The 18644-nt window shown below is 29.2% G+C and overlaps 1 protein-coding gene across 1 annotated transcript; it reads left to right on the forward strand.

Annotated features, from left to right (window-relative positions):
* Positions 1-13197: 13197 nt before the first annotated feature.
* LOC129295530 (uncharacterized) lies at positions 13198-17719 on the forward strand. The gene is given in 7 exon segments (XM_054934056.1): positions 13198-13551; positions 13605-13622; positions 14605-14787; positions 15904-16009; positions 16012-16029; positions 16338-16451; positions 17305-17719. Coding segments are annotated over 7 exon segments (747 nt in total). The 5' UTR covers positions 13198-13359; the 3' UTR covers positions 17421-17719.
* The last annotated feature ends 925 nt before the right edge of the window (positions 17720-18644 follow it).

Consider the following 18644-nt stretch of genomic DNA (forward strand, 5'->3'; position numbering starts at 1 on the left):
GACGGAGAAGTGAAATGAGAATGCGTGTTTGGGGCCTAACTCGAGATAGTACCCTGGTTAGGTTTATTAACCTTATAATACTCGCGCTTAATCTTGAGGCTCGCCTAAGCAGCTTGACTTCCCAGCCGGCCCCTAACCACCGTTAACCGATGCTTGTTTTTCCTCTTCTCTCTCTCGTCTCTCCCCGTCTCTGCGCTACGTGGCAGTGGCATGGTCATGATTCATCACTTACCGTGATACCGTAACAATTCTCCCATTGAAAAGTATAAAATATTTTAGTATTATTTACTTCGACCAAAATGTTTTATTATTTTCATTTTCTGAAAAATTACAAGAATTTAATTATTTCTTGAAACATATATATTTTATTTTAAACATAAAATAACAAAAATAATAAATTACAATAGTACACACAGAAAAGAGTTAACATCTTTTATATCTATATATATATATATATAGTATTTTGAAATTGATATATTACTCCGTCTCAATTAAAATATACTTTATAAAAACTTAAACATATTATTAAAATTTATTAAATTAATTTATAATTTTATTTTTTAAAAATATTTAATATAGTCTTATTTGTTGAAACATTAAATATAGAGAAAAATAATAATAAAGCAAGATAATATTAAAATAAATATGATTAATGGAATTTTATTTTGTTAAAGTGTCTTATTTTGGGACAGAGTCACGTCTAAAAATTCCTTATAAGCTAAGATAGGGGGAGTAATTATTTTTTAATTTATATGATAATATTACAAAAAAATATTTCTCATGCAACTATCTAACTTGATATTATTAAATCAAATTTGAGCATGATTTGAACTAAATAAAGGTGGTAATAACATTTTTTATTGGAAAAATTACTTAAATCTTACGGAAGATAATTGTAAATGTCATTTATTAAATTATAAATGTGCAGAATTTGATATTTAAGAAATTTTATAAATTTTTTGATAATCAATTATCTTTTTTAAACTTAAGTGTCATTTTTTTTTATTCTTGAAAATGTTGTGTTAAGGTTTAAATAATAGAAAATCTCCCATTCCCAAAAAATTTGTCATGTTCTCAAAAGAATTTTCAGTGGAGAGGATTTCTTTATATTAATTTTTTTCTCTTTACCATTTGTTTTGGGGGACGACACATTGTCCTTTTTATCAGTACGGCAATTATATTTATTTAAGTATTAACATGTGTTTGGTTCCGTTCCTCTTGGTCATTCCGCGTATTATTATTATTATTATATATTATTATTATTATATTATTATTTAGTCTCAAGAAGATGTCATCCATAACATTGCATGATCAAAGTCTCTGATTCGCTCAAAGTTTGCACTCAATATAAAATCTCCTACAAGGGACAATAAATGTTCAAAGAGACTATGTAAGATATTAAAAATACATAAATATATAAATACGATATGTCACCTATATTATACTTTCAATTGGTCTAAAAGTTTCCGATGAGCATTGGTGATGTTACAGTGAACATAAAATCAGATAAACTTTTACCAAGAAATTATGGGCCTGTTTGGAAATATGTTCTGAAAATAATTTTCTATTCTTCAAAATAAGAGAATAAAAAAATTTGTTTGGTAACATATTTTAAAAAGTATTTTGAAGAACAAAAAATAAAATATTGTTTTGGAGAATAAAAAAATAAAAATAATTTTTAGGTGTTCTGTAACTATTGTATTGAAGACTAAGAGAGAATGAAAAACAACACCTATTTTTATTTTTTTTTCAGAACATGTTCTACAAAATATCAATTTTCAAAATAATAAAATAAAATAATTTCAAAAAGCCTCATTATCTTTTGAACGACCTATGTCAAAACTTTTAACCAACACAGCTCTCAAACTATTCCATGATCATAATTAACTTTAAATTAGCTTGAAATAAAACTTGATTCTATAATGTGTTTTTAGAGACATGCCCTGGCTTACTTAACAAGTTAATTAGTGCCACCAAGCTTGGCCTCTCAAAATATTAAATTTTCAATAACTTCCAACGAATAACCAGCTAAAATTGATGGGGAATTATGAGAAGACAAAAACACATAGTCTCGTAGAAGCTGGCTTTTAATACGTGCAAGAAAAGCATCATGTGTTGAAGAGTGATATGGGGTGAGAGAGAGAGAGAGAGAGAGAGAAACCCCAAGCCATTAATTCATCACCACTTTGGAATAATTCAGCAAAGCTTTGAGTGCACTTTTATGCATGTAACTTCAAATACTAACTTTTGTTTTTCCACACTGTGTGTGTGTGTGTGGTTCTGCGCTGGCCTATTTTATTTAACCAAACATTGTTAGTATTGTTGTTGTTGTTGTTGTTTTTAAATATGTAGCAAAGGGACTCTTTTCGGCCAAAAAAAAAAAAACCATATGTAGCAAAGGGAGGTGTTTTCAATCTTGAGGCAGCGTTCCCCTTTGAATTTGATTATCATATCCGCACTTTATTCATCCCATCAGCATTATTATCAAATACATTATGTCTTTTTAATTTTTTTTAGACTAATGTCGATTAAAAGATTTTTTTAAAACTTAATGACCAGAATCTTAAGTATTTATTTATCATATAATATAAAGCATTTTAATTTTGTCATTACAGCCGATTTCTTTTTTTTTATACGACTACTTATAACCAGGTTAAATTTAAATATTATTGAGCCCAATTGAAAAAAAAAAGACTTTCACAAAAGCAGTTTCTGCACTTGAGTGAACTCATACGATATTTTATGCTTAAACGGTTATAATCCATTTCGTTAAAACCAACACATGTTGGTCACAATGGACAATCCAACCTATTTCATTCAGCCATGCACTAGTCATGAAAAAAAAACCTTGAATTATTGCGGTAATTTTGATGTACTCATTAAGAAATAATTAACTCATTAAATATATTTTAAAATGAATTTTTTTTTCAATTGTACCCCTATTAATAATTAGAAGAGATACATGAGCCATAAATCAAATATATGTGTCCTATAATAAGGACTAAAGAGAATATTTGCTTTAATTTCAATGACGATGATGTGCCTCTAAATTAAAATTGTTTTAAAATTAATGCCTTTACTATTTTTATTTCATCGCTAGGTATCATGAGAATATGTGGGGATTATTATCTCCAGTTTAGGAGAATCTGCACTCTTGTTGTGTGAAACAGATGTTATTCCAACAACAGTCTCACGGGTACTTTAATAATGTTTTTATATATTTATTTAACGCGACTATATATCACATGATTCAAATTCAAAATTTTATAATAAGCTAATTAATTCTTTCAATAAATTGAAACAAGCTTCTTAGATAATGTTTTCACTCTTTAGTTTGTTGAATGTTATGAAATCATTGTTGGACGATGTAAAGGCTGGGATACTTCAACGCCAACCGGTAACGTCAATCTTGTTCCTTAAGACATGACTAATTAGCTAATTGATTACTAATTACTAGGTGCCCTTTTCAACTTGGTCAATGTAACCTAATAAGAGAAAAAGATACATTCAAAGGATAAAAATTACGTTAAAGAAATTTTTAAAACGTTAAAAACGAAAAGTTATTATCACTTTGTAAAACTTTGTCCTTACATTATCTCATATATCCAACATCATGTTTGATTCAAATATAGTTGAGCATGAGCCTACTTGGAAGTAATTCTTTCACCATAATTTTTTTATTCTTAAGAGTCGAGCTCTCAATCTTGTTGAAACGAATCCAATCCCTTCCATTTAATTCAATCACTATTAATTTAGTTTAAATTTACAAATCATATTGGCCTTAACAATATTTAGCAATAACTTCTTAAAGTATGATAATGATTTTTAATGAATTAATAATTATATTCAACACCTTAAATGTAACTTTTATTAAATTTAACATTTAAATATATTTACTCTTGTAATAGTGTTTATAATATATAGTTATAGACTTATAGTTGCTTTTAAAAGTTTTAATTTACGTTGGTCAATGCCAATTTATCAAATCAGTACAAGTTGTCCACATAGGTCTTCTTTTTCTTTTGATTTTTTCCCTCTCATTATTTTGCCATGACTACTAGGCCATACACTACTAAAAAAATTAACTTTATCAAGGGACAAAATTCTTATTAAATACCTTATTTCTCTCACTAAATCATATTTAGTGAGGGATTTTGACCCTCACTAAATTTATTACAAAAAAAGATTCACTAAATTTAATGAGAGATCAATATTTTCTCACTATTTGACAAGAGATTTGGTTAGGGATTATATCCTTTGCTAAATTTTAACGAGAACAATATCTCTTGTTAAACGAGATCAAATTCTGACCATATTAGGTATGAGATAGCAAGGGTTGCCATCCTTGCTAAAAGTTTATGACAGCATTGTCCCTTGCTAATCCGACGTTAAATGTTTTAAAATTTAACCTTTAGTGAGGAAACAATGAGGGATCGATCCCTCGCTATATATACTTAATTAGACAAAGTTAAAATACATACACACACAAACACGTTCACTAGTAAGCTAAATCTCTTTAACAAGAAAACAACGAGTAAGTTGCAATTGGATGAAGTTAAAAAAAAAATACTTAATTGATCATATACATAACTCAAGTTATAACAAACTCTAAATGTTATCATATAAGTATGCATTAAAAAGAAAAAAAAAAGCATTTGCTTAGCTTACTCAATTACGTGACTCTTCACAAGCTTAAAATATATGCTCCGGAATTTGTTTTTCCTTAATTCAAAGTTTCAAAAAGCCAGGGCAGAGCTTATGTCTAATTTGAGAAAGTTCCTAAAAAGGAATTAAGGAAATTTAGATGAAATTTGTATGTTTTGTTACATCTTCTAAGAAGCACCAACACCCAATCCCCCAACAATGGACCTTTATCATATTTATCTTGCATCAAATGAGATACTAAATTAAATTGTAGCAGGAATAGAACATTACTGCAGTCCCCACCATCATTTTATACTTAATAAATAATGAACATAAAGTAACAAGAATATGTAACAAAAATAATAATATATTATTTGAGTGGTTGTTTGTTGATCCATATATACTGAATATATAAACACATCCCTCTACAACAATATAATAATAATGCTCCAAGTAAAAATTGTGCCACAACAATATCTTCCAAGTATGACAAGTCCCTACAATTGCATTGGTAATGAAACACCTACTCTTGCCATAGCATTCTCACGTGATACATTCATTATTTAATTTCTTAATTAAATTGAAAAAAATTCTATTTTTTTGCCACATACGATTGATTTGAGCATAATACGAAGCAATAATAGAGACACAGCAAGAATGGTGGACAAATTGTTTTGGCACAAAATGGATGAGTTTTTGAGGAGAAGACAGCGATTAGGGTAGGTAAAACAGTACCTTTTTATTAGAGAAATCGATGACAACAGTGGAGTTGTAGGATGAGAGCTGTGCAGTTGATGACAACAACCATTCATTAATAAATATTCGTTTGGTTTTGATAACAATTTATTTGTGATTGACAACAATATATTTAGACGTTTAACAAAAAAATAGCCAGAGAGCTAATAATTCAGACAAGTTAGGTTGGTTTTTTTTTTAAATAATTATTTGTGTGGGTATTTGGGCTAAGCTAGAACCTAGTCCTAATTATTCGGTAGGCCTGAACATTAAAAAAAAAATTCTAAGTCCAACTCTAAATTTATTCAAACTTAACCTGAATTATCGACTCTAAAAGTAGCTTATACTCATAAGAAGTAATAATCATATCTCATTATCAATAGGAAAATGTTGCCGATAAGTCTTGAAGAATTTGATAAGACTTGTAATGATCTTGATACATTCGGGTCTTATTTATAAGGTAATGAAAGAATATTTTTTTTGAACTCATTTTAAGTTCCATTGCATTAAATTTTTATTACACATAAGTTTTTCCTTTTATTTTCTATTAAATATTGGTAAGAAAAAATACGTTATTAAATATATATATATATATATATAATATAAATAAAGTTAAGAATTTATTAAATTTTTTAATAAAATTAATTAATTTTAAGGTTTACCAGTGAAACATGTTAGAAGTGATAAATAAGATACCATAAGATCTTAATTTATTTATGGGATAGAGAGAAAGTATTTCTTTTTTATCTATTTATACAACCCCTCTCAGATCTTATGTCCATCTTCAATCTTTTGCTTTTATTAAATGCTAAAAAAGTTATTAAATATTGTAATATTTTATATTTGTAGTATATACATTTAATAGGGGTAATTGATAAGGTTAAAAATTTATTAAATTTTTTAATAAAATTAATAAAATTTAAAGTTTTTATTGATTATGGTAAATATAATGAAAGTGATTTATAAATAAGAAGTAGTGCATAGCCAAAAGTGCAACAAATATTCCAAAATTTGTGACTGCTAATCTACTATCATTTAATACACGATTTACTCAAATATTCTTTCAGGCACTGCATTTTTCAAAACATTTGGGTTATTACATGCGCAATTAAAGGCAACATTGAAGTTGATTGTATATAATGCCATCATTTCTGGGGTAGTTGAGGATAAGTGGAGCCACTTGAATAGAACCGTTTTCACGGAGGGATTTTTGGTATATGAACCTCCGCACGTCATGATCAGTGAGAATATTACTCTTTCAAATAAAATTTGAATATTCAGTTAATTCATTTGGTGTTGTTGCATGTTTTTAAATAATTTAGGTAAAATAACAAGTTGACTTTTAAATATAAGTTTAAGAGTATTTAAAATTTTAAACTCATTTTTAATATATTTCACCCTTAAACATTTAAAATCAACACAATCCACCTTGCATTTAACGTTAAGAAAATGCTGCCATGTGTTTGAAACATTTGGGCCCCACATTATTAACGTAGCAGATATTTGCTCAATTTTAACGATAAGGAAGATATTGTCACGATTTTAAATATTAAGATGAAAATACATTAAAAAATAAATTTAGAATCACATGAATTCCTGAAATTATAATTTAAAGATCAAATTATCATTCGACCCAATAATTTTTCATAAGAAAAAGTTTAGGGCATTTAGACGGATTGAGCAGTCTTTATTGATTAAAAAAATCATTATTCTTCCAAGAAAGAGAAGAGAATTCAATTCATTTTTATGGTTATTTAGTATATAATTAATATCATTAATTATTTGGATTTCAGATGCGTCAATCCTAAATGGGATGAACCCTTGAAATGTCATATTTTTAAATTTATGAAACTCGAAATCAAGATCATACTATTAAAAAAATATTTTGATTCTTTCCATTTAACTCAATTATATTGGTTGGATTTTCTTTAAAAAAAACATATAGGAAGATAAATGAAGAAGCATTATGAAAGTTAAGACTAATAGTTGGGAGGTTACATTTATTTATTTCAAATTAAGCATTCTTAGTGAATTAAAAGAGTCTGTATAAGCCAACACTCGTCTAAAACCTAGCTTCAAGCTTCCAAATTAAAGTGTTGGCATGCTTCCACCAAAATGCTGAAATGTACACTTCACTTATATTAGTGGAAATTGATGTCGAATATTTAAAACAAGATCGCAACAAATAATATGTCAAATATTTAGAAACACGTATACATCACTAAAGAGGGTTTCTAGTTTTATTTTATTTGGTTTTTGGGAACAAAGATTAGACAATGACTTTTGCGAACACATTGTCTCGTTTTATTCTCACGCTTGTTTACACCTAACCTCCATTCTCATATCGGTTCCACTCTGACTCTTCCCACTTGAAGAAAAAGAAATTGAGTGAACATGGGGTCTCTACCTAGCTAGAAGTTTATTCGTTTGACTTCATTGAGTGTTTTCATTTCATACATATATATTTTTAGAACATATGTGCTGAGTCATAATAATATAATTTAAGAAAATCTAATCATTGGTCATATACTTTTAATATATTTTGGTATTAGTCCTTATACATTTTTTTTATTGGTCCTTGCTAGTTCCTTAAGTTTCATCTTTTTGCAACATTAGTTTTTATTATCATTGACAAAGTTAATTAAACATGCTGATATACACATATAACTTTGTCAATTTTGCCACTATGTTGGTAAAATTATGATAAGATAGATATTGTATCAGCAAAATGGCTATTAAACTTTCTATGTTTTGTCATAAACTGTTGCATTTTGTTCCTTCTAAAGCTTTGTCCATCACATGTTTAAGGATTTTGGTTTAATGTCTTTTTTATTTATTTTTGCATTTTATATATTTTTTATACAACTCATCATAATTTTAACAAAATCTACACAAGAAGTAGCATAGTTTATATTCACATTAGCCACTATTAATTCTTTATGATTATATTTAAAAATATAAAAATTAACATTGCAAATGGATGAAATTTAAGGAACGTAACTAAGAGCAATGAAAAAAAAAGTATAGGAATTAATACTAAAACAAATTAAAAGTATAAGAACTAATAGTTATATTTTCTTCATAATTTATTATTAAATGTATATTACTACGCATAAAATTATCCCTCCATCTTATTTTCAAATCATTCAAGGTTATTAGTGTTTAGAAGAAAAATTCGTTCTTGAATTAGGGTTTGACTATTGGCACTAAATTACTTGGGTGTGTCAGCATTTTCCTTTCAAGGTGATCCTTATGATTTAGGGCACTATATAAAGTTTGTGCTTAATTTGACCAGGTTTAAATAGCCAATTAGATCTTTCTTTCTTTTATTGTTCCACGAAGTTATTCCACTAACATTAATTACCAAACATTGAACTTTCTTATTTACCATTGTAAAAGTCACTTGCTCAATCAAAGTCTCATTACCTATTCACAAATTATTTAATTTCAAAATTGGAGTTTTCATTGTCAATGAACAAATAATCTTATTAAAAATCCTTTTGTTAATCTTGTAATTTCATTGAATCCGATCAGAAACAGATCATACTAAAGATAATAAGAAAATCGATTCAAATACCAATAAATATGTTGGTTTTTCATTGCATTACACTGAGTATGAAAATACTATTTACAATTTGTGAATAATATGGTTTGCTTTAAATTTTATACTTTTATGTTGCTACTGATTTTTTTTATGAACAAGTGAAACTAATGAAAATAAAACATACAATTAACATGTACATGTTGATGCTGATATAAACATTGAGAATGGATGGTATTCATATAGTACCATCAATATTCATGTTGATTACAAATTGATGCTGCTCTTTGTTCAACACGTCTTGCTTGGAAGATATTCTCTGTTCATTTTTATCTGTCACTTTTTCAAGAAAAAAAATGTATTTCTATTTATTTGTCACTCTATAAGTTCAAGACAACATTAATTGTTATTTTTTCAATTATACCCTTGTCTACGACTGGGTACAATTTTCACCCAAAAAAAAAATAAGGGCTCCTTAGAAAAATTAAAATAAATTTTAGTATATTAATTTCATTTTTTTAGTCCCTGTAAAAAAAATTTAAAATGAAAGATAAAAAGCAAAGAGGAGAACAAGTTTACCCACTTTTTTCTTGTTTTTTTTATGCTCAAGTTTACCCACTTTTACTTGTCAAAACATTATTATTGGGCTTTCACATTGATTTCAATATAAATAAAAGGCTAAATTATGTACAACTCCACTAAACTTTGAATTATATACAAACAATTCTCTTAATCTTTAAAACTTAATGATAGACCTCTTTGAACTTTCAGGTTTATGCAAATAACCCTTAGTTATTATTACATGCCCCTTAAACTTTATTTTTATGTACATTTAAGCCCCCAAACTTTAATTAATATATGAATAATTTTTTAAACTTTAAGTTATATATAATTAATCATATAAATTTTTTATTGAAATTAATCATATAAATTTATCTACATAAATATAATAGTTTAATTAGATTCATTATAAAATTTTAAAAGTTAATGAAATTATGTATACGGGATTCAAAGTTCAAAAAAGTAATGAATAATTTAATCTAAATGCAAATATGTGCCGATAATATTAATCTGAATTTTTTTGGCACTAGAGATAAAATTTCAGACAGAATTGGTCTGATGGAATTAGAAACATTCTCATGATAAAATTTTACCTTCTATTAGACTAGTCCAAATTTTTTTGAATAAAATTTTAACTTGATTTTTAACATGACAAGATAATTGCCAAGGTTATTATTAATTGGAGGCCCATATTGCTGCTCTTTCTTTATCTTGGTTGTATTTTATGGGTCATAAAAAGCCCACCATATTCCCCAAGGCCCAAATTCACTATACAATAAAACACCCATACATTATAATCAATATATTAATCCACCAAATATCATTGCCAATATATCCAAAGTCAATATCAACAATGAATGATCTAATGAAACATATAGTAAACATACCCCCCGGTTCAATTTGTAGGATAAAAAGAAAAAAAAATTAGTTTTATTTAAAGAGTACTTGTCAATTTTTAATGTTATTCTTTACATTTTTTGTCATTATTAAATATTTTGAATAAAAATATTAATAATAAAATTTAAGAATATTATTAGAAATAAAGATGAAAACTTGTTAAATTTTAAAATAAAGTTAATAGAATTTAAATTTTTTCTTAATTTCGATAAAACATGATGAAAGTGATTTATAAATAAGATTAAAGAGAGTATTATTCATAGTAATATATAGGGCCCATTTGTTTAAGATTAAAAAATAATTAATTTTAAGTAATTTAAAGATTTTATAAAAGGAGATTTATTTTGTCAATATTTTATAAAAAATAGATATTATTTTATGTTTGGTTATAATATAGTTAGTTATTTTTAAATTTTATGACATATTCATTGATTTTTTTATAAAATTGATTTATTATTATGTTATTTTAAATTTTATGATATTTTTGCGTATTGTGCCTGTTCAAAACACTCTTTCTCATTTATTACATTAGATTATAAAGTTATTAAAAATACCTTCTTAAAAAGGTCAGAAATCTTTTTCTTATTTTAATTATTTTTTAAATTTTAAACAAACATCTTAAAAACCAAGGTACGTAAAACCGGACCGATCATTGAATCGATTATGGTACTGGGTCACGGGTTAGTGGTTTAATTAGGGTTGAACCCGAGGTTGAACCGGTGGCAAACCGGTCATGATTAAAATAATATAATTTAAATAAAAAAGACATTAATTATAAAAATATTCAATTAAATCCAACCACTCAAAAGTCTAACAGTAATAAAATACAACATTTTAAATATCTATAATTACAATTACAATTCTTCAATCTCAAAAGTCTAGAGAAGAGATGAAAATAGAGTTGGAGAAGAGACAGAGATTGAGCTGAAAAAAAGACGAAGAGTCAGAGACTAAGTTGGAGAAGAGATGAAGATAGCAAAGATAGAGATAGAGCTGGAGAAGAGATGGAGATAGAGCTAGAGCCTGAAGAAGAGATGGAGACTAAGTTATAGAAGAGACGCTGATTAGGTTAGGGCGAGAGAGGAGAGACACAGATGAAAGGTCGAACTAAATGCTGTTTGAAAATCTGAATTGGACTTAGCATGCTCTACCTCTAATTTTTTATTTCTTGACTTTAGTTTTAATTTTTTTGTTATCTTATTTCTGAATTCAGCACTTTCAAAAATAAAAAATGAAAAAAAAATTCTCAAAAAAAATAACCCGATTAACCCAGTCAACCCACCGGGTTATACCGGGTTGAACCCGGCTTGACCGGTTACAACGGTTTATTTCGTCACTGGTTTAGAAGTAAACCCAGATCGGACAAGGGACCGAGTCATCGATTTCTGGGTTGACCTGGCCGGTCCGATTCGGGTTTCAATACCATGTTAAAAACTCACAGAGTAGTTTTTTTTTTTCCAAAAAGTAAGTAGTTTTTTCTTGAAATAAGCTAAAACAAATGGGCCCATAATGTGGTTCAATCCTTAAATCCCATATTTAAAGGAAAAAAATCTCAAATTCCTTATAAGTTAAAAAAGAATTAATTAACCTTATTTTAGTCTAGGGTCATAATGTTATATTATCTTTATTTCATGTTATGTTTCACAAAAAGGAAATTATATGTTAAAACAATTCTAGCTTTCAAAATCATAAATGTTAATAATTCACGACCACTCTAGTTTTTGTTTGTAGTTTAAGATACATTGGCTATGTCCAAGCAATTTATTTGTCACAATTGGAAAATTTTTGTTTTAAGAAAATCTTAAAATGCTCGTCACCACAAAAAGAAGAAGAAGGAGAAGAAGATTGAAATGCCATGTTTATTATTTTATTTACTTAGATCATGAAATCATGTGCCTCCTATCTGAGATAAAAAAGCTTAAATTTTAACCATTTTGCAAGGGGCTAACACTATTATTTTCTTTTATGGAGCATAGTATTTTTTTATTAGACACAATCTTGTTTGATATACAGTTAGATATTAAATGTATACATTTTTTTTAAAAATATTCAAATTTTGGTTCACTACATTTTAAGGAACTTATTTTTTTTCGCTAGTTCCAATCCCATTGATTATTATTTTTAAATATAGTTTGAATACTTAATTTTATTTTAATATTATAGGATTCTTAAGATTCAACCAGTAACTTTTTTATTTTCAAGTGAGTTCAACTTCAACCAGTATTTTTCTTGCAGTTGAAGATGTAGTGAAACGCACCCTAGCAATTTATTTATTGAGTAGTTAAATAAAAAAAAAAAGCTAAAAAATTGGAATGCAATGTATATGATTTTATATACATTAAGACCATATGACATCATGTGTCTCATATTTGAGATTATTTAGGCCAAAAAAACAATATTTGAGATTAAAAACAAAAATTCTAATTTCACATCTTTATATTTTATTAAATAAAAAATTATTTTTTAATTTTGGTGAGATGGGTATACATTTGGTGTGAATTCTTTCCAATTCCTTCTCATCCTCTTCCATTCTTTTTCCTTTTTAATTATTAAATCAATATTTAAATAGTTTAAATTTAATCTCTTATAAAATATTATTAAAATATCAAATTATAAAAAATATAAATAATAAAATTCAAACTATTAAAACTTAATAAGAATAATTTAAAAATATAGTAAAAATAAAATAAAATGAAATATTTTGAAGAAAATTAAATTTCAATTATTTAAAATTTTAATCTAATAGTTAAAAAAAAAATAAATTAAAACAGGTTGAGAAGGAAGAGGGGAGACCGTATATTCTGTAGGTTGGCTTTGCCTTATTAGCAAGGGAACATACAGACGGTTCTGGAAGGAGAAGCTGATTATTGTAATCGTCTGGACTATAAATTTGTGAGGAGGGTTACGTGCGAATTTTGTTGCTCTGAAAATCGCTTTCTATTTATTTTCAATCATCGAAATAAAAATCCCTAGACTGCGAAATGGTCTTGATCCAACAGGAAGAGGTTGGGACTGAAGAGAGAGTTGTGAATCTGTCTGAATCTGCGGAAACTGCAAAATCGTCAGCCTCCTCCAATGTCGATGACAGTAAAGAAGCTTCCGATGGCTTTGAAACCGCCAGCGACACTGAACTCGGCGGCGGCGAGTGGAGGAACGGGAACAACAACATCAACATCAGGAGCTGGGGATTCCTCCGGGAACTGATTCTTCCGAAGAGGCATCACACGATGAGGAATTGAAACAGGTTGTGTTTGGCGGTTCTGAGTGTTTCCTTAATTGCGTTTTTGAAAATTTCCTTTTTCGTGAGTGGTTTAAATTTTTGGTCGTCTTCGACCGAAAAAAAATTTGTTTTTGGTCATCACTGATTACCGTGGTGGTCACGTTGTTAATTGTGTGATGTCCTTTAAACCATTCGTGAGGGCGAAAACATTGCAGAGTTAGTATTTCAGGACATACCCATATAAATGACATAATCTAAAATTACCAAGGCTATTAAATCTAGGAAGCATTTGAATATCATACTGCTAGTGCCAATCTGGAATCATGTGATGATGGAAGTTCTTGGGCTTGTCCATAACTATTACTGCCTTAAGTGTTTAACAATTAACATCATCCTTGACCTTTACTAATTTGTTGTTCGAGCGGCAACTTACATGTTATGAACTAATAAATGATGAAGAGTGAAGTGTTGGGATTCTAAAGCTGCTAAATTTGTTCTATGGAAACGGTATTGTTTAAGCTTGGTCTTTTGTAAATGCCAATTTCGAAAATAACAACCGAATTAATTAATCAAAGCTGATGGGCACAGTGCATTTGAATTTAATGGCTGACTATGTAAGCCACCATTTATTTTCTGGTATTATATTGGTGATGATTCAAAAATATGGTTTGGACAGATAGAAAAATGTTTTTTGTTGTATAAGAATGGTCGGAGATATAGAAGAAGGGAAAGAGAAGGAAACAGAAGGAGGGAGGGATAGATAGAACAAATGAACCGGCGTGGTGGGGGAGCAAGGAAACTGAACACTCAAATCTTCATCGTTCCAAAAGCCTAATTACAACCTAACCCAACCCGTCTAGTTATAGCCTAATACCCTTGACCTTAATTAACTAACTAATCCTAACTACTAGTTACCTCTTAATTAACTCCCTCTTTATTTATTTATCACAAAAGTTTTTCTTTGAATAAGAGGAAATGGCTAACTGAGTTTTATTACTTTCTCTAGCAGAAAGCATTGGCTCAAGCGAATGATGCAAAATTAGAAGGAAATGAGCTATTCGGGGATGGTCAATTTGAGGAGGCACTATCAAAGTATGAATTTGCTTTACAAATGGCTCCAGATATGCCTTCATCTGTAGAAATTCGCTCAATATGCCATTCAAATCGTGCTGTATGCTTTATGAAATTGGTATGTGCTTCTTTTATCTTTTCAAATAATTGCAGTCATGAGCACATTCTTTTATTTTTCTCTTTCACGCAGGTTAAATAAATGAAGTACTCTCGATCAGCTGGACAGCTTATACCTAATAATGTTGTATCTTTTTTTATTGATCTTGCTAAGTAAAAGAAATAACTTCTAAACTATGGATTGATGTTCAAAGTTGGTATTACTCCCATGCTTATCTAGATCTGTAATCTGTTTGTTACTGGTTCAGAAGTAGGTATTAAGTATTATTTGCCCAGTTTATATTTTTGATGAGGATTTTTTTGTTGCTTTAGGATTAATTGAATGAGGTTTTATTGAAAATTGACTGCTTTGTGAGAATTTAACCTTGGAATTAATTAATCTTAATTTGTTTTACATAAAAGAAGAATTAATTACGGACCAAGGAAGATACAATGCAGAGGATTCGGTATCCTCCAAAGAATATAAAGTTCAAAATGAAAATGCAGAAAACAAGTGGAAAGAGAACGTGATTGAAGCTGCAATTCTGAGAGCCCCTCTGTGACTGTGTATCCAAGGGGAACAGTCTTAAAAATTATTATATGTTGCATGGAAATTAGATGGTTGCTCCTTTTAGACCACAATATAAGTTGCTTTTTAGAAGCACCTCTTGGTCCATTATATAGGTCATTGGGTAAATTTTATGTTTGTTTTTCCATTTATACCCTTGTTATTTTTTATTCCTTGTCTTTGAATGCTCCATATTTAAAGACACATGTTAATGAGAACTCTTAAAAGGTTATATATGAAAAATTGTGGACATTTTTAGGAAATTAAGGCTTCAACTAGCATTTTCCGTAAGTGTGAATTAGTGTCTTGTATTATGGACTGGAGGGAGTATTACTTAATGGGATCAGCCGGAGTGAAATCTAATCCATTTTTTTAAAGTGGTCTGTATAACTTATATTCAGACAATGGAAGTGGAGACTAAATCACTTGTGTTGGTTAGAAGGGCAGCCTCAACAACCATGGTCGTTTTAAGTGTGATATCTTTGTATCATTCTTGTAATTAATTAATTTTAAGTTTGATACCACTTTCCTTTTAATTTCTCATTTAAGGATTTTAATTAATTGCCTCAGGGGAAATATGAGGACACAATCAAAGAGTGCACTAAGGCATTGGAACTCAATCCTGCATATCTGAAAGCTCTGGTGAGAAGGGGGGAGGCGCATGAAAAGCTTGAGCATTTGAAGAGGCCATTGCTGGTGAGTTGAAATTTTTTGTTTGATCATACTGAATATTGTGGTACAGTCCTTTTTTTTTTTTTAAAATTTGGAACAAGAGCGGTAGCCTGAAGTTATAAGTGGAATTGAATCTGTGACTTCCCACTTATAGGGGAGCTTATGGGCCACTAGGCTAGAAGGCTACTGGTGTGGTATAGTCCTTAATATATGTCTTAGCTCACATTGTATTAGTATGCAATTTACACAGTAATGGGAGAATGTACAGTTTTTATTGTTTGTTGGACTTGATCTAACTCTTTTCCTTTCACAATTACTCTTCAAATTGGCAGATATGAAAAAGATTTTAGAAATTGATCCCTCAAATGATCAAGCTAGGAAAACCATTCTGAGATTGGAACCCCTGGCAGCAGAAAAGCGGGAAAAGATGAAGGAAGAAATGATCGGTAATTCTTCTTTCCACTTTTCCTTTCATGTTTATAATCTGCGTGGATGGGAAGCTTTTTATTTTATTATATCTGTTCTTATTGTATTGTTGAACTTTGTAATTTATTCTCCAATAGGACTTGCTTCATTCTGTCCTCTTTCTTTCTCCTTCCCTTCAAACTGACATGGCATGATATCTATAGTTCCAATGTGTATTGTGAAAATGTTACAACATATAGATGAAAAGATATGGAAAAAGGAAAAAGAGAAAAAAAGAAATCAGACCTTTGATGATATAATTGTTTTAACAATGGGATCTGTGGTTGCCTCTTGTCGAGAAGCTTTTCAAGCACTGGGGAGTAAACTGGTAATTATGAGAAGTAATCTGATGACTAATTTTAAACATTATGCAATTTATGGATCAACCATGTAACTCAGCTAACTCTAGCACTTGAATTTCATCAAGGAGTCATGCTCTTTAATGAACGCTCAGGATGTCTCTTTTGTCTGTGTTCTTTGCAATGGACACTCTGTTAACCTTTGTTGATTGCAAATCTCGAGGGAGCAACTTTATGCTGGTCTGGTTTAATAGGTGTTGGACATCCTTAAAACAATTAAATAATTTGTTCTGTTGGCCACTTTGGGATTTACTTTAGATAAATATGATGGCCTCTTATCTATTTGCCCCCCTTTTACAAACTGACAGCACTACATTGATTACCAGAAAGTTAGATAACAGGCCTCTCATCTGTTGTATTTAATGACCAGTATATAATTAAACTAATCTAAGCTACCCGGCATTTATTTCAGCATTACGTGATTCTGAATGTATGCTTCGGTAACCTTTGTTAACACTATTTTCTTTTGGGGCAGCTAAACTGAAAGATATGGGAAATTCTTTGCTGGGCCGCTTTGGGATGAGTGTTGACAACTTCAAAGCTGTTAAAGATCCGAACACTGGTTCCTACTCTATCTCATTCCAACGCTAAGCTTTTCTGAGACTGGTCACGTAGTAGCATTAAGCCAAGAAAGGTGCTGGCTGGAATATTACAGTTGTTGGGCTTTATTGGTCATGCAAGATGATCGGCAAAATGCTAATGTTAGCAGAATGGGCGAACGTCGCTTATATTTATATCTGCTTCCTTTGGGAATTTGTTGATTGATTTATGAATTACGATGTCAAAGGATTGTCACAGATTAGTCTATTACTCTCTTTGACATGTGCTTATATGTTTCAGGGTTTGCGAGCACCTGTTAATTAATATCACGTTGAGAGTTCATATGATTAGTTTTTTTTTTTGGGGTACTTTCGATTTTCCCTATCATCCTGGCGGTTAAAAAAAAAAAAAAAGATTTTCCCTATCATCCTTGGATTTTTCATGACTGATTGTTAAATGTTCTTTATTGAATGTTCTTTTCCCTGTTATTAATGTTACTTCTTTCACATACTTTCTATATTTTGGGAAAAAAAGAATGAAACGAAAATGTGATTTGTGGATTAAAAAAATTGTTAGGGGATGATAATATGAATATCAATGTTAAATAGTTTTTGAAAAATTGCTAGAAAACCCCCATACAAAGTAGAACAATGGTTCTTTCTTATTCTTTTTGCTAGCACAACGGTTCTTGTTGACTCATTGGCTGGTTGGACCCTGATTTATAGTTGGCGACCTTTGTAAAGCTTGCTGCTGCTAGCATTATTGTTGATAATGCTACTACTACTACTCTTATTTACTAGCACTGTTACGATTACCGTTATAGATTTTCCTAGAATTTGGTGGGGTTTCCTGTAATTCATATGTTCCACCCGATTTAATGAGATAAATGCTTGTTTGGATCTTTCAGGTCATCTTTTTTTATATTTCCATCTTGCTAATAAATAAGGTCATTATTGGTTTATTGGTTCATACATATTTAATAAAATCTACAAAAAGTAAAACTTTCCAGTTTTCATAAGCAATGAACAATGTGTCTTGTTTTGATTTCCATACAAAATACATGCTCATAGTCCAATTATTTATATGAATATGCGTATCTTTAAGTTACATTCTTCATAGATTAGGAATTGTACTCCAAGGAATGCAAAAAAAAAAAAAAAAGAATTACTTGACTAATCAATGCCGCAAACTAAGTAAGTGGGGAGCATTGTTATTTTATAATTTTATTATTAATTTATTATTTAATGTTTTTCTTAAAATTTCATGCTGGTGCAT

Source organism: Prosopis cineraria, unplaced genomic scaffold, assembly GCF_029017545.1.
Source record: "Prosopis cineraria cultivar Desert tree isolate PC_DT_omini unplaced genomic scaffold, ASM2901754v1 PC135, whole genome shotgun sequence".
NCBI classification, from domain to species: Eukaryota; Viridiplantae; Streptophyta; class Magnoliopsida; order Fabales; family Fabaceae; genus Prosopis; species Prosopis cineraria.